Source organism: Andrographis paniculata, unplaced genomic scaffold, assembly GCF_009805555.1.
Source record: "Andrographis paniculata isolate CXL003 unplaced genomic scaffold, ASM980555v1 Contig26END, whole genome shotgun sequence".
NCBI classification, from domain to species: Eukaryota; Viridiplantae; Streptophyta; class Magnoliopsida; order Lamiales; family Acanthaceae; genus Andrographis; species Andrographis paniculata.
In genome coordinates, this window is record NW_026137557.1 from 253,744 (window position 1) to 276,411 (window position 22,668).

A 22,668-nucleotide genomic window follows, 5' to 3' on the forward strand; every position below is an offset into this window, starting at 1 on the left:
TACTCGATGGAAATTCAAGAGAATGATCCAATACATGTTTTGGAAGAAAAGAACATGGACATAGGTGTTCGTCATTAGTAGAGACAAATGTAGATGCCAGGATGAACACTTCAAATACACACACACAAACACATTATTGCACCATCAAAACACACAAACAAACAACATAACCTAAGAACACCACAATCATAATGTCCAACCTTTTCCTAGCTCTTGATCTGAGCCAGCATGGATCTTGCTTCCTTGCTATTAGGCCTATCCTTAGGCTCATCCAATGTACAAAAACAGGCAACCTTAAGCACCAGCAGCATCTCCTCCTCGAATCCCTGCCCCGCCAGCTTCGGATCGATCGCGCGCTTCTGGTCGTCCGACGCCATCACGTTCCGCATCCACTTCACCAAACTCATCTCGTCGGTGTGCTGGAAGAACTCGTCCGACGGCAGCTTCCCCATCACCAGAATCCCCAGAACCACCCCGAAGCTGTACACGTCGCACTTTTCCGTGAATTTGGACGTCTGGTGGTACTCGGGCGCGATGTACCCGACCGTCCCCGCGATGTTCGACGTTGACGCGTGCGTGTTCGCATCCGGGACCGCCTTCGCCAGCCCGAAGTCCGCGATCCGCGCCTCCATCTCGTCGTCGAGGAGGATGTTCCCAGGCTTCAGGTCGCGGTGGATTATCTTTGGGTGGTGGTTGATGTGGAGGTACTCGAGCCCGGCCGCAACGCCGAGCGCAATTTTGTACCTTGTCGGCCAGTCTAACTCTCGCTTTCCGGCGGCAACGGCCTGTAGGTAGGAGCGAACACAGTTTGATTATTTGTAAATATACATATATTTGGTATTTCAATTAGCCAAACAAATGCTCTAAATGTAAACAGTACTCAAATAAAAAATATTTGTAAATAATTCGAATCAAATCGAATTTAAAAACAAATATATTACTCCCCATCAAATTTCTATTATCCTAGAGTATATCTGCATTTTTTTTTTCTTGTAATTAGTTTTTCTTTTTTTTGGTTATAAATGGACAAATTTACTCTTCATGATAAGGTAAAGATAAAAAATAAAGGGTAAAAAGTAAAATTTGTATTTAAAAAAAAAAAAAAAAAAAAAAGGAAAGTTGGACATCCAAAATTTAAAATTAAATAGGGTATTAGTTTGTGAAAAAAGAGAGTAAAAAATAACTAAAAATATTTGCGAATATTTCGAATTTATTCGGTTTGATTTGATGAACCGAAAAAAATATTAAAAATAATTGAACCGAACAAATATCAAAATATTTATTTCCGATCGAAAAATTCAGTTAGGCTAAATTCAGTTAACTAAAAAAATTATTAAAAATCGAAACCGAATCCAAAGGAACAAATATCAAATATATAATATTTATATTCAAATTGAACTTGGTCAATTAACCGAAAATTTAATTAGGACTTTTTGTCCACCCCTACCTGTAGGCAATCGTGAAGGCTGCCGTTCTTCATGTACTCGTAAACTAAGTAATGGCAATCGGGGCGCGGCATGTGGGCTAACAGGGGAAGTAAGTTCCGGTGCCGGATTTGTCCCACCGTCTGAATTTCCGATCGGATTTGCCTCATTTTCTTCGATAGTTGCTTGCTGTCTTCTTTCGTCAGCTCCTCGGCATCCCTCGCCGGCTGAATTATTTTCTTGATCGCGATTTCCTTGCCGTTGCTGCCGGGCAATACGGCTTTGTAGACCTCGCCGCACCCGCCCCTTCCGATCACGTTGAGCGAGGCTAATCCATCGTCGTTTTCAAGAAATGCTAAATCCTCAGGCTTCTTGATCATCGGGCTGAATATTTTCAATTTTGTGTCGTTCTTACGCCCTTTGATTAGCAGCATCAGAAGCTTGAAAATTACAGAGAAGATCATCCCGGAAATGATGCCTGCAATGGATCCTGCCACGAATCCGAGTGTCCAGATACCGATTCTCTTCTTCTTGTTCCTGTTTTTGTGCTTTTTTGGCGCCGCCGTCGGCGACGGAGCTCCGGTGGATGGACTCTGGCTTGCACGAGGAGCCATGGCAGGACCTGACGAGTTCTTCAGGCCTGGTGGAGTTTCAGCAAATATGTAACGCTTTGGATTGCTGTCTTCTGCAGTCAAATCTGTGGACGGAAACTGATCAAGATTGAGGTTGTTCATCCATGGCAGGGGACCTTCGAGCAAGCTGTTGCCGGAGACGTTGACGGATCTGAGATTCCGGAAAGATCTTAGAGAAACAGGCACTTTTCCGGCGAACAGGTTGTCGGCGAGATTCAGCTTCTCAAGATTTGGGAAGTATTTCAGGAATTTCAGGTTTCCGTTCAATCTGTTTCCCGATAAATCGAGGATTCTGAGGCGGATCAAGGAGGAGAATCCGGCGGGAATAGCGCCAGAAAACTGATTCTTTCCGAGGTTGAGGATCTCGAGCTTCTTGCAGTCTGTGATTCGAAGAGGAATTTCGTCGAACAGTTGGTTGTTGCCCAAGGAGAGCTCCTTCAACTCGGATAGTTTGGCAATGGCGGGAGAGAGTCTGCCATGGAGGTCGTGAGTGTCGAAGACGATGCGGGTGACTCTCAGGAACTCGGAATTGTTGACGGTTCTCCGCTCACAGAATATTCCGGCGGATCCGCAGGGGTTCCTCTCCGGTGCGCGGCGGAACCCTAATTCCTTCTGGACCAGCAACAGAGCGTTGAAATCGGAAGGGAGGAGATCCGGATTCGGTCGGGACTGAGCTGTTAGAAGCAGTGTGAAGAAACAGAGTATGAGGAAGCGTCGTCCGGCGGGAAATGGAGCCATTTTCCGGCGCCGGCAGCCGTCTCCGGTGGCGATTAGACGATTGAGCTGCGACCTGGTCGTGGTGACAGTGCCTGCTTGTTTGTAAGATATATGTATATATATAATTTAATAATTAATATATGTGTCATGGTATTAAAATAAATTAATTAAAAATGGTGTGAAAAGTCTTGCCCGCGGAATCCGATTACATGTCACTCCGTCCGTTGACCTGTGAAATTCCTAATTTACCCCCGGAAAGTAGACTGCACGTCATCTTTAAAAAAAATAAAATAAAATGCATATTATTAAGTCATTACTTATTCCTTCCAAAATCATCCAATGATTGAAGCAAGAAGCACGTTGGGCGTTATGGTCCAGGCCCCTCCATACATGTTGGGGACAAGTCCCAACTCCCCCTGAACCTTCCTATCATTGGTAATATATTGGTTATGGAAATATATAATCAAACAGTATCATTTTTTTTAAAAAAATTAAATTATTTTATAGTACTATTTCGTATTCAATCATTTTTTTGTATTAGTAAATAATAAAATTTAAAAACTATATTACTATTTTATAATTACTGTTGAATTGAACATTTTAATGAGTCAATATTTACATTCTGGTAAAATCAAAGCATCAACACCTGTCCAAATTAGTATGTACTACTATGTATGGGTCAACACAAGAGTCAATGGTCCACACAAATTTTAATTTAATTAAAGTAACCGAAGTGGTATAGAAAGGTATTTTATTTTATTTTATTTATATATATCTAAGAAAAATTTATTTTCTACTCACACTCTGCAATTTAAGTGGCTGTACCATTTTTTTTATTTTTTATTTTCATTTGTAAGTCAAGTCTTCTCCAAAAAATCCCAATTTATTCAAAAGTATACATTTATTATTATAATAAAAATATTTATCTATTTTTTATTTACAAAATAAAAATATTAAAATTATTCTGCGTTTCGATCGATTGATTGATAAAATATTATTATCATTAAAAAGAAAATAAAAAATAGAAATTCTCAACAAGTAGCTTGAATGAGGATTGGGTCCAATAATTACTGAAGGCCCAAATGATAATCTCTCAATCACGTGAGACGCACGTGTCACGAAGCAGATTCCCGACCACTTTCGATCGTCTTTCTACCTAAAGCCATCGCTCTACTTCTCCATCGCGTCGCGTTGCGTTGAAGCAATCGTTCTCCTCTCTCTCCCGGCGCTACATTTCTCGAGCCATCTTCTCCCCACGGGGAACTGTGTCTGCAATCGGATGGAGGTGCTGAGCTCTTTTGTTTGCACTTTTTTCACAAGTAGTCGCTATTCGTTTCTGTTGTGGAAAGATTTGAAATTTGAAGGAATCGTGGTCGATAATGTGTGTGAATTTGATGATGGCTGTTTCTCCCTCTTCTTTTTGATTGATTGGTATCGCTCTTTAGGCTGTTGTAAGTGTGTTATAGGATTGTAGTGTTGATTGGCGGCGATGCGTGGTTCTGAACTGATTGGTGAAATTCGATGGCCCTAGAAGTCAATAGGAATATTTTTAGTTTGATTTTGGAATTTCAGATGTTCTATAGCCTGCTTTAGCGTTTATGTTGGAATAGTTTGTTAAATTGGCTGGGAATCAAATCGAGCAAGTTTTGCTAGGTTTGATCCTTGATAGAAGAATTCCTGCTGGATTAGTGACATACAGAAAGGGCATCATTTTGAGGTTTTAAACTAGGCTGTAGATTTTGATTTCATTAAATGGAATTGTAAACAGAAGTCATTGTTTGATTAGATTTTGTTTCTATAGTAGGATGAAATGCATTTTCTGTTCATGAATGAACTGTTGTAGCTTTTCCATATGGATTGCTATTGTAAGTGCTCATTCAAAGTGTCGGTTCAGACAAATTCTTGATGTTTAACTCTAAATATCGTGTTTATTTTGTGTTTAGTGGATTTGATGTTGGTGCATATTGGTTTGATCTAAATCCTTAATCATATTGCAACATTGTGTTTGTTTTGCGGGTTGGGTTGGGGTTGAATGTATGGTTCCATGAGTTCGGACAATTTCTTGATGTTTAACTCTACCTGTTTAGTGGATTTGATGTTGGTGCATATTGGTTTGATCTAAATCCTTAATCATATTGCAACATTGTGTTTGTTTCGCGGGTTGGGTTGGGGTTGAATGTATGGTTCTATGAGTTCGGACAATTTCTTGATGTTTAACTCTACCTGTTTAGTGGATTTGATGTTGGTGCATATTGTTTTGATCTAAATCCTTAATCATATTGCAACATTGTGTTTGTTTCGCGGGTTGGGTTGGGGTTGAATGCATGGTTCTATGATTTCGGACAATTTCTTGATGTTTAACTCTACCTGTTTAGTGGACTTGATGTTGGTGCATATTTGTTCGATCTAAATCCTTAAATCTTATCGCAACATTGTGTTTGCTTTGCCCAACAGCGATATTGGAGTGGAAGCAGTATCAACAAGAACAAAGAAATGGTGGAGCATCTGCGGAACTATGGAGTGATAAAATCACAGAAAGTGGTAGAAGTAATGGAAACAATCGACAGAGCTTTGTTTGTGCCTGAGGGCACTCCCCCGTATGTCGACAGCCCTATGCAGATTGGGTACAATGCCACAATCTCTGCGCCTCATATGCATGCTATGTGCCTTGAGCTGTTGGAGAACCATTTGAAGCCTGGGATGCACGCACTGGATGTTGGTTCTGGTAATATATACACATACATATATATATATATATATATAATTCCTTCTTCATTAAAGATATGTCGTCACATGTCTGCAAAATGAATTGCATTTATAAATCCCATTTGTGTTTAGTTCCCATCTATTATGCTCTATTACATTCCCCGGACACATTTGTGCAATTTAGGATTCTTCTGTGGCCATTGTTTAAATTTCATCAATAGTTCTAATACAATTGCTCACGACGATTATGTTATTGTGCTGCAAAATGTGTGACAACTGCACAATTTTCATATTTTGTAATAATGTGTGCAGGGACCGGATACTTGACTTCTTGCTTCGCTGCAATGGTCGGGCCACAAGGTCGCACTGTGGGCATCGAACATATTCCTGAGTTGGCCGAGTTTTCTATCAAAAATATCGAAAAAAGCGCTGCAGCCCCTTTGATGAAAGATGGATCACTTGCAATCCATGTTGCTGGTATGCTCTCCATTGTAAATATTTTGTTTTCGAATGATTCGCCATTTGTGATGATCTAAACAAGTCTTAACAGATGGGAGGCAAGGATGGCCCGAGTTCGCGCCATATGATGCCATACATGTTGGCGCCGCAGCTCCTTCTATCCCTCCAGCACTTACCGAGCAATTAAAGCCCGGTGGCAGATTAGTGATTCCTGTGGGAAATGTCTTCCAAGACCTGAAAGTTGTCGACAAGAAAATGGACGGCACACTGACCGTTCAAAGCGAGACTTCTGTTCGCTACGTGCCCCTTACAAGCCGGGAAGCTCAGTTACGCGGATCCTAGTAGCCGTTATTTCCCTTCATTGCCCTTTGCCATGTATAAATATAATGCAGACACTCAAAACATTGTCGTCTTAATAAACGCACGCCATATTTCATTCACTACTTTCAATGATCGTCGCAATGCAAATTCAATCCATTGATTTCAATGTATTAGCAACTTAAGCAAGAAAAACCATCAAACAAAATTTCTTAACCAGTTCTCAAAGAGTAGCGACTGCGAGTTCTGACGCTACTAAGAAAAAAGTCGAAAGATGATTACAGGATAAATATCACCGTAAACAGCGACAAAACACGCGATGGTCGAAATCAAATTCAAAATCTGCTGCGCCGTGGCCTCTCTTCTGCGACATTTACTCTGATCGCTCTCCCGTCCAAAGTCTGCAACACACACATCACAATTAATCCGGAGCTAATGCGTATGATATTTAAAATCTAAAAGATGTGGTCGAGGAGCTTACCTGTCCATCGAGGCTGGCAATGGCATCGTTCATCTCGGGCTCGCTGGACATCACTACAAATCCAAAGCCACGCGACCTTCCAGATTCCCTATCAGCGACTACCCGAGCACTTACTACTTTGCCATGCTCGCTGAAAAGCTCCTCAAGACGTGCATCGTCCACACTCCACGGCAAGTTGCCAACATATATTCTGAAACTAGGCTCGAAAACCCGAGGCTGGCGCTCAGGCTTCGATCCTCTGGGAGCAGCTTTATTAACTGTCAAGAGTCTGCCATTCATATCCTGTAAAAAAGACCAACAATTCGAAACTTGAATAATTATTTGTACTGTAAGAATTTGCTGCTTTGTTAAGATCAAACATGTTAGATATATGTAAAGCTGTTCTATCTCTAACAAATGCACATCTTTACGCCTATAAATCAGACATAACTAAAATACGATACTAGAATGCATAAATACATGTGCTACGTTTGCGACGCCTTTAGCTTCAATCACATCAAGAAAAAATGATTCGCCTCTGTTCACACAGTGAGTTTCGAAACTTTTGGTACTATTCATCTAAAATAACCTTTTCAAAAACATCGTATCAAAATTAATTTTCTCTCACAAATCAATCGCATCAAAAGCTAACTATAAGGACTATCTTGAGAAACATAAGTTGATATTTCAATAAATACTATCTTAACTCTCATCATAACATAATAATCGAACAACAAATTTAATCCCCAAACACCAAAACAAATGAACCAACAAATATCCCTTCGACAAGGATGTTTCTATCGGACCATAAGTAACAATGTCAATCCATAATCAAGGATATAATGCCAATAGATATTTGGATTTTTCCCATTTCATATATAATAACTAATCTATAAATCATCAGCCTGCAAGTTTTCGACAAAAAAATACAATAACAAAGACTATCTCATTGTTCTTACAAAAAGCAATGACGAGACTCACATATCGATGGAACAGTTCCACAGCTTTCTCAGCTTCTTCGACAGTACTCATTGTCACGAATCCAAAACCTCGGCTTTGATCAGTTTCCCTATTGTAAATAACCTTCAAAAACACACACAAGATCAAAAACCCTAAATCCCCAAATTAAAAAAAATTCAGAATTCAAAACCCTGGTTTGTACCTCAGCAATTTCGACAACCCCAGCGTCCTCAAAAAGCTTAGCCAGATTCGCACTGTCGACCTCATAGGGCAAATTGCCCACATAAACCTTGGCTTCCTCAGACGGCTCCTCGTACACGCCATCACTCTCCCCAGCATCCCCGACAGCCTCGACAGCCCCATCACTCTCCTCCTGCCCCTCCGCCGCGTCCCAATTGAAGCTTTCCCCAAATTGTCCTTCTCCTTCTTCTTCAATTCCTTCTTCGTCTTCTTCGTCGTTGTCCTCCTCCTGCTGGGCGGCTATGACGGAAACCCTCAGTAAAGGCGCTTTCCTCTTCCCGGAGAACAAACTCTGCAGGGAAACGGAATTGGAGCAGCAAAGGTGGAGTTGGATGGGCTTCAATCGGAGGGGCAGGCGTTGCGAAGCTCTTGAGGCCGCGAAGAGTGGTGGGGCTGAAACTACGCAGCCGTTGGTCGCCATTGATGCGGAACTTAGGATCGATTCAGCGGCGAAAGGCATTGTTGGGAGTGGGAGTGGGTAAATGGAGACGAAATGGATAAGGGGGCAGAAGGGCAGGCGAGCAAATTGGTTTGGGATGCGATACAATATGGAAGCGGCGGATATCACATAAATGAAAATGATCGATTGGCAGATGGGAATGGTGGACTGAAAGGCCGAGTCTTTCGTTTCCGCGAATTTTGTGGCGAATCCAATTCTGGGGTTTCGGGTATTTTACAAAAGCCCATTCTTACAAGACCAAAAATGTTTATTTTTTAACCCAAGTTGTGGGCTTTCTTGGATGCATTCATTCTTTATATCGTTTTTTTCTTCCCAAAATTCAAATTAAACTAAGGGTTTGTTTTTTTAATAAAATTTTTTCAAATTTTACTATTTGACTATTCGTTTAAAAAAATAAAATGCATTTTTTACTTTTAAAAAATATTTTTATCAAATATTATTTTGGCTAGAGTAAAACCAAACGCACCCTTAATTCTTGTCCTAGAAGAGACACAAGCAAACACACAAATATTGACTACAACAATCTTTTTTATTTTATTTTTCTAAAATAGATCTCACATCAATAATAATCAATTTAGGCCTATATAAAAATAACCTTCACAATCAAATGAAATCATAAATCAATACCTCATACAAAAATGGCTTCCCAAATTCTCACATTGCTCATCATCATCTTCCCCCTACTTGCCATCATCTTCAACACCCTAACAAAAAATAAACCTAACGGGCCCAGGCCCGGGCTTCCTCCGGGACCCAAAAGGCTTCCGGTCATCGGAAACCTCCACCAGCTAGGGAAGCTCCCCCACCGTTCTCTCCGAGCCCTGTCGGAAGAATTCGGCGATCTCATGTCCTTACAGCTCGGCTCGGTTCCGGCAATCGTCGTGTCATCCCCCGACAGGGCCGCCGACATCTTCCTCAACCACGACGCTGCCTTTTCCGGCCGGCCCCGTCTTTACGCCTTCGAAAAGATCACTTACGGCCTCTCCGCCGTCACCACGGCGCCCTACGGCCGTACGTGGCGGGAGCTCCGGAAAATCATGGTCCAGGAGCTCATGACCCCCAAACAGGTCCAGTCTTTCAGGCACGTGCGGGCACGTGAAGTGTCCGCCATGATCGAGCGTGTGAAGAGCAAATTTCCAGGCCCTGTCGACTTGAGCTTCCAGGCCTTTTCTATGGCCAACAGCTTCGTCAGCCGCGTCGCCTTCGGGGAAATCGATATTAGCGACAATCGAGGATTCCGGGAGATTTTTCTCGATGTGCAGCACACTGCGGCCGAGTTTAATATATCCGATTACTTTTCCGGGCTCGGATGGATTAACCGGTTAGTCGAATTCGAATGCTTACACACTTTAAGCCTCTGTTCTTTGAATTTCTTTTTCTTTTTTTTTTTCCGACTATAAATAAATCACATATACAAAGGAGGAAATAGGTGAGGAAAATAGCAGGTCTTCGCCGCCAAACTACATCTTCATTTCTATAAATGCACTATTTGATCTATTGGTAGATTTACAAAAAAATTGATTTGAATTTGTGAAAGAAAAAATATATACTATTTTTTTCCGAAACATATAGAGTCCAAAGAATAGAAACTTTAAGTTTGAGTCTAAATAAACAAACCCTTAAAAACAAACCCTTAGATTTAGATTTTTCTAAGTCATATATTTGTTAGCACATTTGATGGTAAAATTTACTTTACTCAAATCACATTTCTTCAAATATATATATTTGTGTAATAACGCAATTAAAAACCTTATCCATCTTTTCGAGATACTTATAAGTTTTTGTATTTTGATTGTCCACTAAACTTATTATAAATAATCTATTTATTATAAATAATTTTACTTACAATTTTATTAATTATACTTTAACAAATAATAATTAATTTATCACTATTTTATCTACTTATTCTACTATATATATATATTTTTTATATTTCAATTTTTTTAATAAATTTTCTATAATATTTTATTTTACTTTTCATCTATATCCTATATTTATAGTAAAATAATATAATTTTTTAATCTTTGTAATCCAAAAAAGTGGTATAAGAAGCCCGGAAGGAAGGAGAGAATATTAAATTTAAGCGATCAATGATATTATAAAATACCTACGTCTAACTCGATTTCCAAACTTCGAGCAAGGTTCAATGGCACAGACAAGAGATTGGAGAAGAATTTCCAAGACTTGGACAAGTTTTTCGACAAGGTGATCGAGCAACATGTCAATGATCCGAGAAAGGCGAAGCTGGATCGTGAAGAAGATATTGTCGATGTGCTGCTTAGGGTTCAAAAGGATCCAAATCAAACAATTGCTCTTACCGATAAACTAGTAAAGGGTGTTCTTTTGGTAAGTTCCTTTTTTCATTATTTCTAACAATTAATAAAATTTATGAGTTCTTTAGGACATTTTAATTTCTGTAAAGTCGGATGCGCAGAATGACCGTCTCAACTCCATAACACGTCTCTTTAGGGGCAAGTGGAGGTATGCGAAATTTGCACATACATATGCAAAATAGGGATGGGGGATTTGGACTCGAGACCTAGGGCTCTGATACCACGTCAGATACGGAAAGTAAAAATACTATTAGGGTGTGTTTGTTTGGGGGTTTGGATTTTGAGTTGGGATTTGAATAGTAAAAATTTTGAATTTGAATAGTTATATGATGTGATATAAATAGGGTTTGATATGATGTTTTGAATGTAAAATTGATTTTTAGTATAATATAAAAAATGAAAAATAAGTGTTTGATTTGATATTTTTGGGGGGAAAAAATGGAATGAATAGTAAAAATCCACTAAAATCTTTCAAACAAACACACCCTTAATTTATTTATTATGTGAGATGTCATTTTGCGCATTCGACATCCTCATTTGCAGCATATACATGTGCAAATTTCACATACCTTCACTTGAACTTTTAGGTGAGACGACCGTTCTGCTCGTCTGACTATATATATATATATATATATTATCAAAACATTTTTATTTTCGGCCACTAATATGTTATTAGTCAGGATTGGATAGCTACCAGACGTTAGGTACTAGCCAGCCCACATATATATCTACTTAGTTTTCAATGAAAACATAACGCATAATGAGTTCTTGGAAAATAAAGACAAACATCTTGGTTGGCACTTCTTGAGTCAAGTCACAATCATAATCATAATCATAATCACAATCACAATTAAAAGAATAATGATAATAAGAATGGTGAGAAATTTAGTCTAGTGCACCAGGAAGTTGAAAATTCAATTTTACTATTGAATAATTAATGTGATGTTATTTTGTTGTAAATAAAGTTATGATAAAATACATATTTTGTTAATAGTAAATTTAAAATATATAACAAATACTTTAAAAATTATTAATAAACTATATTAAAAGTTATAAAAATAAAATTTTATATAATAAAATAAATATATTTTTACACTCAATTAATATAAATTAGTTTATCAAATACTTTAAAATCTTAAATTTATATAAATTTATTTATTTATAAGGGAGATAGAGCCATAACAGTACAAGTGAGTTCCATTTTAAAATCTTTTAAGACAATAGTTGAGAGGAAAAAGTTTAAAAATATAATACCAATTTAGGTTCCAATTGCAAAACAAATAGATCTTAACATCGACATCAACTTGTTGATATATTCATTATTCATGTTGCTATCAAGTTTTGGATATTTTGTTCTTTTCCTAAGAAAAAAAAAAAAACTACATATTTATTAAAAATTATGATAGTTGAATTGAATATTAATGAAAGAAAGTGAAAAATAAAATAAAATATGTAAGGTAGAAAACATGCTTTCAAACATAAGCCATACTGTATATTGTTGCCTTGGTGATGTTATTTCACTATTAATATTTTTGTTAGTAACATCTATGTATAAAATTTTAATACTTATTCATAAATTATTATTATTATTTTTAAAAATTATATGCATATATTTTCTTACTGCTAAGTTGAATGATCAAATTAAATAGTACGTAATTCTTTTGTAGATAACGTTTCCGAGGGATTATTAGTTTTCTCGAAAATTATATAACTATATTAACAACGTGCAAGTTTTTCTTCATTTTATCCGTAATAAAGAGAAAAGTTAAGAGATGAAGTAATTCCCTCACAAAATTAAAATATAGCGACCCATCCTCCCGACCCATCATAAACTCTGCTGCAATTTGGGAGTGATACATAATCCCTTGTAAATTGGTGTCGCAAATAATATTTTTTTTGTAGTGTCTAATATGCGGTTATTGTATATTTATGATTTTTCTTTTTTATAATGTAATACTATATGGTATAGTGGTTAGGTTTTTTCATGCCTCTAAAATTAAAAATTATATTTCAATTGTGATTTTATAAAAATTGAATGTGATATTTTATAAGAAAAATATATTTTATATATATATATATGATAAACACAGTAAGAATTGCAAAGTGAAAACACGATAAAATCTCTAAGTAAAGAGTCAATTAATTTTTGAGTTGGAAAGGAGATTTGGTGCTAATTTTTCTTTCTACATATGGTGTTGATTTTTGCATAACTTTACTTTAATTTGATAGGTTTAATACATATAATTTCCGCAGTTATGCAACATGTTGAATGTAAGAATGTATACCTTTAATGCTGATTTTAAGTATCGAAGATGTTGAATTTAATCCACGGCAATGTTAATAAAATTTGATCAAATGTACGATCCATGACCCTAAGTTTTGATGGTAATTCATACTACACACAATATATATTCTTTCGAAACTTTTGATGCAGGATACTTTTGTAGCTGGAACGGATACTTCGGCGACCACAATAGAATGGGCAATGACGGAGCTAATGAGAAATCCGACAGCCAAAGAAAAGGCGCAACAAGAAGTGAGAAAAGTCGGGCAAGGCAAATGTAAAATCGATGAGGATGATCTTCCCCACCTCACATACCTAAAACAAGTCATAAAAGAGTCATTTAGACTCCATCCACCTGCCCCATTGCTTGTCCCTAGAGAAACTTTAGAGAAGTGCATCATCGACAACAAGTATGAAATTCCCGCGAAAACTAGGGTTTTCTTCAATGCATCAGCAATGTCAAGAGACTCGCGGTATTGGGAAAATCCAGATGAATTTATCCCGGAGAGGTTTATGAATCGCCAAGTTGATTATAGAGGAAAACATTTCGAGCTTTTGCCATTCGGCGCTGGCAGAAGACAATGCCCTGGAATCAATTTTTCTATCCCATTGGTGGAGCTTGCCTTAGCGAACCTTTTGTATCGATTTGATTGGGAACTTCCGCCGGGAATGTCTCGCGACGACATTGATTTGGAAGAAGCGATCGGGATTACAATGCATAAGAAAATCCCTCTTGTTCTTGTAGCTTCACCGGTGAATTAGGGAATTAGGGTTAGGGTTTTGTCTATGATCATTTAGTGTATGCATCAAATATTCAAATACAAGGTAATATTGGATTCAGTTTCATGTACTTACTTATTAATAATATAATATCTCCATTATACACTATTTTTTTTTTTTTAACTATCCTTAAATTATTTATGCGTAATTCATTTTATAGTAAACAATTCGCAATTTTTATTCTCTTTATTTTGCCAAATAATAATAACTAATTTGTCATATATTTTATTTTTTTACAATTTAATCATCTTACTTTTTATGCAATTTATTTTTATATTAAAATATTATTATTTTATAGTTTTCCGTGTTAAAAAACAGTGACATAATTAGTCATGATGAGTGCTTATTAACTTATTGTATTTTTGTTCAAATAAGTTAGATATAATAATCAAAGATAAAAAATAATAATAAAAAAACATTAAAATAAAATTGAATTTTTACATGCAATCGAAAATTTTTAAGAATTCCATGGTAAAAGAAATTATTATTATTATTATTTTCCAAGAAAGAATAGCTTTAAAACACAGAAGCAAACACACAAAAATTCACCTCTCAACTATTGACTACAATAATCTTTTTTTTTTTTTTTATTACTATTATTATTATTATTATTATTATTATTATATTTTATTTTATTTCTAACTTAGATATTACATCTACTTAGACCTATATATACTAGTGGAGTGCCGCGCTATGCACGATGTGATTATAAATTTTATTAAATTGTTAAATTAATTATTGTTATTAAAATTTTTCTCGTTTTCATATAAATTGTACATTATTTTTATTTTGGCCTTTTCTATTTAATTTGTCTTTTTTTTAAAAAAAATATAATTACATATTTTAAGCATATTTTAAAATAATAATTTATAATTTATAATTAAATTATTTAATTATTTTAATTTTAATTTATAACTATTTTTACTAATACACTTTTTAATTGCTCAATATTTAAAATTCTGTGCCCAGTTAAAATGAATAAGTTAGCTGAGATGAAAGGAGTAAAAATTAATAAATTTTATCACAAAATATAAATTTTAATAATAATAATAATAATAGATGTTGATATATATGATAGCATTAACATATATAAAATTATATTTATTTTTCTTTTTTTTTGAGTATATATAAAAGAAAATCTTAAATAGACAAATATATTAAGATGGTAAAAAAAAGAATAACCTGTAAATTAATTAATGTTAAAAATAATATTCAAAACTCAAATAAATAATTTGTATATATATTATTCTTTAGCAATTAAATTATAAAAATAAATAAATTATTTATATTTGTAAGTTAATAGTATATAGTAGCAATCTATCTAAATTTGATTGCATATAACATTTTATTTTATTTTTTTTATAATTTATAATTGCAATAAAAAAAAGTTTGACAATAATATTTTTATTTTTTATATTTTTCTAAATTTTTATTTAAATGATAGAAATAAATAACAATGTATCAAAATTATGGAGTATTTGTTTATTTTATTTTCAACAATCTATTTTTATTGTTAGTTAAGAATAACACATACTCATCTTATTGGTTTGAAAGCTAACAATTTTATAATTAATTTAACATTCAAATATAAAATATAAATTGCTTTTACTAAGTGTAACTTTATTACATATTGCAAATATTAGAAAATTTGTTTTTATTTACATTAATACATTAAAATATTATAGCAATTTCGATAAAAAGAAATATGGTGACAAAATAATATATATATATATAAAAGTATAAAAAATTACTATTTCTTTCGTCTCACGTATAAATATCACACATTTCATTTATTTATGTCTCACATCTCATATATTATCATATTTACACTTATTATAACATTATAACAGACAGAGACAATATTAAAATATAAAAGAAATTTTTTCGAAAAAATATAAATTTATTTTCATATAATATATATAATTTTCATTTTAAAATATCACTTGTATTTTATTTATATCAAATTTAATAATTATTTTAATTTAAAATTTGATACACAAAAGAATATCAAACAAATAATATGACATAATACTCTATTTGTCCGTCAAAATCATATGACCATTCATTTTTTTTTTTGTCTGCTAAACTTATATACAATCCATTTATAATAAATAATTTTACGCATTTTTATAATTTTATTACCTTATTTTAATAAATAATAACTAAATTGTCATTGTTTAAAAAATTATTCAACTATTTTTTTTATCAATCATTTTAATAAATTTATCATAATATTATCACTTTATTTTCTACATATATCACTTTAATATTAAAATTTCATTATTCCTTAGTCTTAATGCCTAAACAAACTATCATTTATAGGATGAAATGAATATAATACATACTATCGCGACCCACATTTTAAAAAATAATATGATTTTCTTTTTTCTTTGATGTAATTTTCACCGCTTCATTCATTTTCATCTCGAGTATCACATAGTATTAAAAGTGAAATATCATTAAATAATTATAATGAAAAAGGATATAAGATCCACATGCAATTTTTTTTAAAAATAGAAAAATAAAATAATTAAAATGAAAAATTAGCCCCACACCACAAAAAAAAAAATGAAAAGTGGATCCTATACCAAAAAATTAAATTGTATTCTATCCGCTGTATACAAATAATATCATTTCTATTTTATCTATTTTATAACAAATGAAATTTTTCTATATTTAATAATATTTACTAATTTAAAATATATTTAACAAATATAAATCAATTTATTTGACTTTATAATATATAATATCTTGTATCATGGAATCTACTTAAAATTCTTTTATTTCTATTCCACATATAAATAAATAAATATTTTACAATTAAAACTCTTTATCTTTAATAGAAATATAATAAATTATTTTTATTATAGAATAATTATTTTTATTAATACATTTTAAATTATTTATTATTTATATCCGTGTCTACGTAAATTCTCGTATTTATAGAAGAAGAAAACACCGTAGCCAGGATCATATTATTATTAACTAATTAAATATAATCATATTAAAAAATTAAATCAAATTATAAATATTATTATTAAATGGTGGGACCAACTATAATAAAGAATTAATAAAATAAAACGATGAAGTTAAAAAAAATCAAATCAAATCAAATCAAATTTAATTATATATTATTGCATGTGAGTCCCATATCTAAATATTAAAGAAAAAAAACACAAAAATTCTGCAACACTTGGCGACACACTTTCGTGGCTAAATATTATATATATACACTATACATAATTGAATGAGTTTCACAACACAACACAACACAATCAAACCAAACCAATAAAAAAAATGTCTTCCCAAATTCTCACACTGCTCATCATCGTCTTCCCACTACTTGCCATCATCTTCATCAAGACCTCAACCAAAAATAAACCAAATGGGCTCGGGCTTCCTCCGGGGCCCAAAAAGCTTCCGGTCATCGGCAACCTCCACCAGCTAGGGAAGCTCCCCCACCGTTCTCTTCGAGCCCTGTCGGAAAAATTCGGTGATCTCATCTACTTACAGCTTGGCTCAGTTCCGGCAATCGTCGTGTCATCCCCCGACAGGGCCGCCGACATCTTCCTCAACCACGACGCCGCCGTCTCCGGCCGGCCCCGTCTCTATGCCTTAGACAAGATGAGCTACGGCGGCCTCTCGTCCGTCGGCACGGCGCCCTACGGCAATACGTGGCGGGAGCTTCGGAAAATCATGGTCCAGGAGCTCATGACCCCCAAACGTGTCCAGTCTTTCGGGCACGTGCGCGCACGTGAGGTGTCCGCCATGATCGAGCGTGTGAAGAGCAAATATCCAGGCTCTGTGGACTTGAGCTTCCAGGCCTTTTCCATGGTGAATAACTTTGTGAGCAGCGTCGCCTTCGGGGAGATCGATATTAGCAACGGTGGTGGATTCCGGCAGATTTTTCTTGATGCGCAGCACGCCGCCGGCGAGTTTAATATTTCCGATTACTTTTCCGGGCTCCGGTGGATTAACCGGTAAGTAATGCTTACACTTTGCCTCTGTTTTTTTAATTTCTTTTGTTTATTACCATTATTATTATTATTATTATTATTATTATTATTATTATTTTGAGCCAGATAATTTTTAAAAAAGAAATGAGTTATTTATCGTTTTTTAATGTGAAAAAATAAAACGAAATAGAAATTGAGATCGCCCAATTTGTTTAATGTTCAATTTTTAGTGTTGTTTTTTTTAATGTATTATTTCGATTCAATAAAATATTACATCTAAATTTTTAAATAAATAAAAATTTAAAAAATGCATACTAAATACCTCAATATATTTTTTATAGATCGTCATTTCTTAAATTTGATGTATCTTTTTTCTAATTGATTCATTATTTTATTTTTCACTTGCAATACATTCTCCTTCCCCTTTGTTGATTTATCTAGATCATTGTATTTTTATTTTTTTTTAAATTTATCCATTGAATTATTATCTCTCCTTCCCATAAGTAAGTATCAATTTACTTTTTGCATATTAATGTTTGAATATTAATTATTATATCAAAACGTATTACAAATCAAGAAAAAATTGCAAAAATATTTGTATTAGTGTCTTATAATACTAATATAATGACATTTTTATAAAAAAATATACAAATATAAGGATATTTTTAACGTTAAGTACAATGACGTAAAAGGTAAATCGATACCTTGTTATGGGACGGAGGGAGAGTATATTTTTTTCAAATCAATTCTTATTCTTTATTAATTTTTTTCTCTAAATTTTATTTTATTTTATTTTTATCACTTTTTTACTATTCAATATTCTCTGTACCAAAACCCACCCTTTAAAATATAAAATCTGTATATTTTTCTCTCTCTATATATATATACATAAACACAATTTTTTACAACATCTCAGATTAGATTATTAATTAAATTAAAACACAAATCAACAAATGCACGATTTGTTGGTCCTATATTTCCAGCCATTCTTTTTCCATAATACTATGATAAATTTACTTTTTATTTTCCTTAGAAAAATTAATTTGACTTTTAATTTTATTGTTTTGAAGGTAAAACAATATTTAAATGTAATTTTTTTACAATTTTAAAATTTGAATGGAAAAAAACATGTAAAGAAAGAAAGAAAGAAAAAACCTACAATGTAACAAATCTTAATTATTTTTAATCATTAGCCTTTAGGTAAAAAATCACTTTCAATCGCTATATTTAAAACTTATGAATCTAATAAAAGTGAATAAATGATTATGATTTTTTTTTAATAGTTTTAAATTTTTAGACTTTTGGAGTAATATATTCGTTAGCACATTTGATTTCAATATTAAACCATATAATTATCATTTAATTGTAATTTTACTTTACTCATCACATTTCTTCACGTATATATAGTTGTATAGTAACACGATTAAAAATATACTCTTGAGCCTGGATAATTATGCAATTTTATTTTTATTATCTTTTTAAAATTATGCTAAACTTATGCATAGTCTATTTATAATATATAATTTTACACATTCACAAGTTTACTATAATTATTTTAATAAATAGTAATTAATTTGTCACCTATCTTTCTATTTATTCTATTATTTTTTTATCAATATTTTAATTTTAATTTTAATTTTTTTTTCCTTTTTACTTACCTTATATTTTTATTAAAATATTATTTCTTAATTTACTTGTCAAAATAAAGTAACATAAGGAGTCCAGACCAAAGAAATATTAAATTTAAGTGATCAATGATATTACAAAATACCAACATCTAACTCAATTTCCAAACTCTGTAACATAAAATTTATTAACATCAGTGACCATATCAACAATGATTTTACATATTCTATATTTATGTTAAAATACTATTATTTTTTAATCTATTTGTCAAGACAAAACAACGTAAGAAGCCCGGACAGAGAGAGTATTAGTAAGCGATCAATAATATTACAAAATACCTATATCTAACTCGACTTTCCAAACTTCGAGCAAGGCTCAACGGCACAGACAACATATTGGAGAAGAATTTCCAAGCCTTGGACAAGTTTCTCGACAAGGTAATCATGCAACATGTCGATATAAAAAAGGCGAAGCAGGATCGCGAAGAAGATATTGTCGATGTGCTGCTTGGGGTTCAAAAGGATCCAAATCCGACCATTGCTTTTACTGATAAACTAGTAAAGGCCTTTCTTGTGGTAAGTCTCTATCATTATTTTTTACCATTAATTTTCTAAGTTCTTTATGCCAGTTTAATTTCTTTAAAGCTTGATTAGTTTTCTTTTAAAACCATAATATCAGAAGAGGTATTTTTAATTTCATATATTAATATATATATTTATTTAAAACATTATATTGAACACTTATTTATGTATATTATATCAAATTTTATTTTTAATTATAATTTTGTTGCTCTCAAACTTGAAATCCAATGCCCACTAATATATTTTTCTCTTCCTCATACATAATTTATCTTTTTTCTTTTTTCGGCTCGGCTCATATATTTTTGTCACACTTTAATAATATTTTTAATTTGATAATATATAATTTTGTAAATTTTAATCTCAATATATTTTTACTAATATATTTTTAATTATTTATTAATTATACAAATTCTTACTCTATCCGCTAAAATAGGTGGAGCAAATAAATTATTAGTTAGGATTCGATAGCTACCACAAGGTAGGTACTAGCCACCCCACATGTCTTACTTAATTTCAATGAAAACAAAACTCATAAATGAATCACGTTGCCACGTTGTTGAAAATGAATTCTTGGAAAATAAAGACAAACATCTTGGTTGAAACTTCTTGAATCAATAATAGAATAACAATGATAATATATAATAATATTGAGAAATATGTAGTCTAGTGCCTTCTGTAGCAAATTGAAAGATATAGTTTAAAATTCATATTTACTATTAATTAATGTGATGTTGGTTATTGTAGGTAGAATTATGATATAATATATATTTTAATAAAAATAGATGGAGATAATGAGATCGTAGGTAGATAAAATTATTTATTATAAATAGATTATGAATAAGTTAAAGTGACAAGTAAAAAAAGAAAGATAACATAATTACCCCAGATGAAATGAATATTTAATATGATCGTAAAATATAAAATTTTCTTTAATTCCATAGGTTTATAATTCATATATTGGCCGTAGTTATGAAATATGTTGAATGTAAGTAGGTATATAGATTTAATGTTGATTTTTTAAGTATCGAAGATGTTGAATTTAATCTACATGCGATGTTAATAAAATTGTATATATGTATAATCCATGTCCCTAAGTTTGGATGGTAAATTATACTACATATACATTGTTTCGAAACTTTGATGCAGGAGATTTTTATAGCTGGAACGGATACTTCGGCGACAACAATAGAATGGACAATGACGGAACTCATGAGAAATCCAACAGCCAAAGAAAGGGCACAAGAAGAAGTGAGAAAAGTCGGGAAGGGCAAGTTGTACATCGATGAACTTGATCTTCCCCAGCTCACATACCTAAAACATGTCATAAAAGAGTCATTTAGACTCCATCCACCTGCCCCATTGCTCGCCCCTAGGGAAACTATAGACAAGCTCATCATCGACAACAAGTATGAAATTCCTATGAATACTAGGGTTTTCTTCAATGCATCAGCAATGTCAAGAGACTCGCGGTATTGGGAAAATCCAGATGAATTTATCCCGGAAAGGTTTTTGAATCGCCAAGTTGATTATAGAGGGAAATATTTCGAGCTTTTGCCATTCGGCGCTGGCAGAAGACAATGCCCTGGAATCAACTTTGCTACCCCATTAGTTGAGCTTGCATTAGCGAATCTTTTGTATCGATTCAACTGGGAACTTCCACCGGGAATGTCTCGCGACGACATTGATTTGGAAGAAGCTGTTGGGATTACAATGCATAAGAAAATCCCTCTTGTTCTTGTAGCTTCACCGGTGAATTAGGGAATTAGGGTTAGGGTTTTGTGTATGATCATCATTTAGTGCACGCATCAAATACAAGGCAATATTGAATTTAGTTCATGTGCTTATATACAAAGAATGACTACGTTAGTATGCTAATTAATGATATTTGGTGCTGATATCACCTCAAGACAATACATAATGATATTATACATATATCACAATTGATTCAAGTATATATTACATGACAACACAACACATATAACACGCAAACATCACATATTCACATGTTAATTTATATATACAAAAAGTGTTGTTTCAATATCAATTATGTGCTGTGTCTATCATCAATGTATTGATTCAAACTAATCAACCATAATCAATCCCATTAAAAATAAATAATTTGAAAACTCACCGTGCCAGACTTCTTTAAACCAACACTTATAAGTATATATACAAACAACATTTATTGCATACAATATGTATTGTGTGTAATAAAAATATATGATGTTTATTTAAAATTATATGTATGTTGTATGTAATTAGAAAATATTGTATTTGTATTATATTAATATAAAATTCAGTACTATCCAGCCTATGAATATATATTATATTTTTCAATAAATGTTGCATCAAATAATTATTTTAATATAAAACATAAATAAAAATGAAAAACACATACCAAACACACAGGTCGAATGGAAACCCAAATTTGATTATAAAAATTCCGGCCTAAAGCTCTTTGCTCCCTCAAACAATCCCTTTGAACAAGAATTACAAAATAAGATAAATCAATTTGCAATCAATTGAAATCAATGCTCATAGACTGGAGATGAAAACCACCATAGAATCAGACCACAAAGAAACAAGACCAATGGGATCAAATGAACTGCTCTTTCTCCCAAAAAGGGCTTTTCGAAAACACCCTTCTTTAGGGCATCATCGGAAATAAAAATGCCGTCGTTTCGACTGCCATAAGAAGCTTCCAAATGCTCCTTAGAATCCAAACCCTTCGA

The 22,668-nt window shown here is 33.0% G+C and overlaps 5 protein-coding genes across 6 annotated transcripts; 3 read left to right on the top strand and 2 right to left on the bottom strand.

Moving 5' to 3' along the window:
• Positions 1 to 9: 9 nt before the first annotated feature.
• LOC127246098 (leucine-rich repeat receptor-like serine/threonine/tyrosine-protein kinase SOBIR1) lies at positions 10 to 2,874 on the bottom strand. The gene is made up of 2 exons (XM_051267307.1): positions 1,448 to 2,874; positions 10 to 785 (listed from the first exon to the last, which is right to left on the bottom strand). Exons 1-2 carry the CDS (start codon positions 2,792 to 2,794, stop codon positions 207 to 209), a joined length of 1,926 nt encoding a protein of 641 aa, XP_051123264.1. The 5' UTR covers positions 2,795 to 2,874; the 3' UTR covers positions 10 to 206.
• Positions 2,875 to 3,892: 1,018 nt separating this feature from the next.
• Positions 3,893 to 6,378, top strand: LOC127246079 (protein-L-isoaspartate O-methyltransferase 1-like). The gene is made up of 4 exons (XM_051267281.1): positions 3,893 to 4,058; positions 5,228 to 5,498; positions 5,792 to 5,956; positions 6,030 to 6,378. The coding sequence occupies exons 1-4, from the start codon at positions 4,053 to 4,055 to the stop codon at positions 6,278 to 6,280; spliced, it is 693 nt and encodes a 230-aa protein (XP_051123238.1). The 5' UTR covers positions 3,893 to 4,052; the 3' UTR covers positions 6,281 to 6,378.
• A 10-nt stretch (positions 6,379 to 6,388) lies between these two features.
• LOC127246078 (28 kDa ribonucleoprotein, chloroplastic-like) lies at positions 6,389 to 8,472 on the bottom strand. The gene is made up of 4 exons (XM_051267280.1): positions 7,879 to 8,472; positions 7,698 to 7,799; positions 6,738 to 7,019; positions 6,389 to 6,657 (listed from the first exon to the last, which is right to left on the bottom strand). Exons 1-4 carry the CDS (start codon positions 8,374 to 8,376, stop codon positions 6,592 to 6,594), a joined length of 948 nt encoding a protein of 315 aa, XP_051123237.1. The 5' UTR covers positions 8,377 to 8,472; the 3' UTR covers positions 6,389 to 6,591.
• Positions 8,473 to 8,983: 511 nt separating this feature from the next.
• On the top strand, positions 8,984 to 13,881 carry LOC127246004 (cytochrome P450 71A9-like). Its single transcript, XM_051267158.1, has 3 exons — positions 8,984 to 9,697; positions 10,518 to 10,722; positions 13,144 to 13,881. Exons 1-3 carry the CDS (start codon positions 9,015 to 9,017, stop codon positions 13,753 to 13,755), a joined length of 1,500 nt encoding a protein of 499 aa, XP_051123115.1. The 5' UTR covers positions 8,984 to 9,014; the 3' UTR covers positions 13,756 to 13,881.
• Positions 13,882 to 17,038: 3,157 nt separating this feature from the next.
• LOC127246108 (cytochrome P450 71A9-like) lies at positions 17,039 to 21,797 on the top strand. Of its 2 annotated transcripts, none has more exons than XM_051267326.1 (3): positions 17,039 to 17,753; positions 19,729 to 19,930; positions 21,083 to 21,797. In XM_051267326.1, the coding sequence occupies exons 1-3, from the start codon at positions 17,071 to 17,073 to the stop codon at positions 21,692 to 21,694; spliced, it is 1,497 nt and encodes a 498-aa protein (XP_051123283.1). In that variant the 5' UTR covers positions 17,039 to 17,070; the 3' UTR covers positions 21,695 to 21,797. The 2 variants fall into 2 exon arrangements, with proteins under 2 accessions (XP_051123283.1, XP_051123284.1); XM_051267327.1 differs by having other exon boundaries at positions 21,086 to 21,797.
• Positions 21,798 to 22,668: the final 871 nt, after the last annotated feature.

Coding starts and splice junctions, on each gene's coding strand:
- LOC127246108 (XM_051267326.1), top strand. CDS start 17,071: ATGTCTTCCCAAATTCTCACACTGCTCATCATCGTCTTCCCACTACTT. Junction 17,754..19,728: donor GGGCTCCGGTGGATTAACCG/GTAAGTAATGCT, acceptor ACTTCGAGCAAG/GCTCAACGGCACAGACAACA. Junction 19,931..21,082: donor TAGTAAAGGCCTTTCTTGTG/GTAAGTCTCTAT, acceptor ACTTTGATGCAG/GAGATTTTTATAGCTGGAAC.
- LOC127246004 (XM_051267158.1), top strand. CDS start 9,015: ATGGCTTCCCAAATTCTCACATTGCTCATCATCATCTTCCCCCTACTT. Junction 9,698..10,517: donor GGGCTCGGATGGATTAACCG/GTTAGTCGAATT, acceptor ACTTCGAGCAAG/GTTCAATGGCACAGACAAGA. Junction 10,723..13,143: donor TAGTAAAGGGTGTTCTTTTG/GTAAGTTCCTTT, acceptor CTTTTGATGCAG/GATACTTTTGTAGCTGGAAC.
- LOC127246078 (XM_051267280.1), bottom strand. CDS start 8,376: ATGCCTTTCGCCGCTGAATCGATCCTAAGTTCCGCATCAATGGCGACC. Junction 7,800..7,878: donor GGGTTGTCGAAATTGCTGAG/GTACAAACCAGG, acceptor GTGTTTTTGAAG/GTTATTTACAATAGGGAAAC. Junction 7,020..7,697: donor TGGAACTGTTCCATCGATAT/GTGAGTCTCGTC, acceptor TCTTTTTTACAG/GATATGAATGGCAGACTCTT.
- LOC127246098 (XM_051267307.1), bottom strand. CDS start 2,794: ATGGCTCCATTTCCCGCCGGACGACGCTTCCTCATACTCTGTTTCTTC. Junction 786..1,447: donor GCCTTCACGATTGCCTACAG/GTAGGGGTGGAC, acceptor TCCTACCTACAG/GCCGTTGCCGCCGGAAAGCG.
- LOC127246079 (XM_051267281.1), top strand. Junction 5,499..5,791: donor CGCACTGGATGTTGGTTCTG/GTAATATATACA, acceptor TAATGTGTGCAG/GGACCGGATACTTGACTTCT. Junction 5,957..6,029: donor ACTTGCAATCCATGTTGCTG/GTATGCTCTCCA, acceptor AAGTCTTAACAG/ATGGGAGGCAAGGATGGCCC.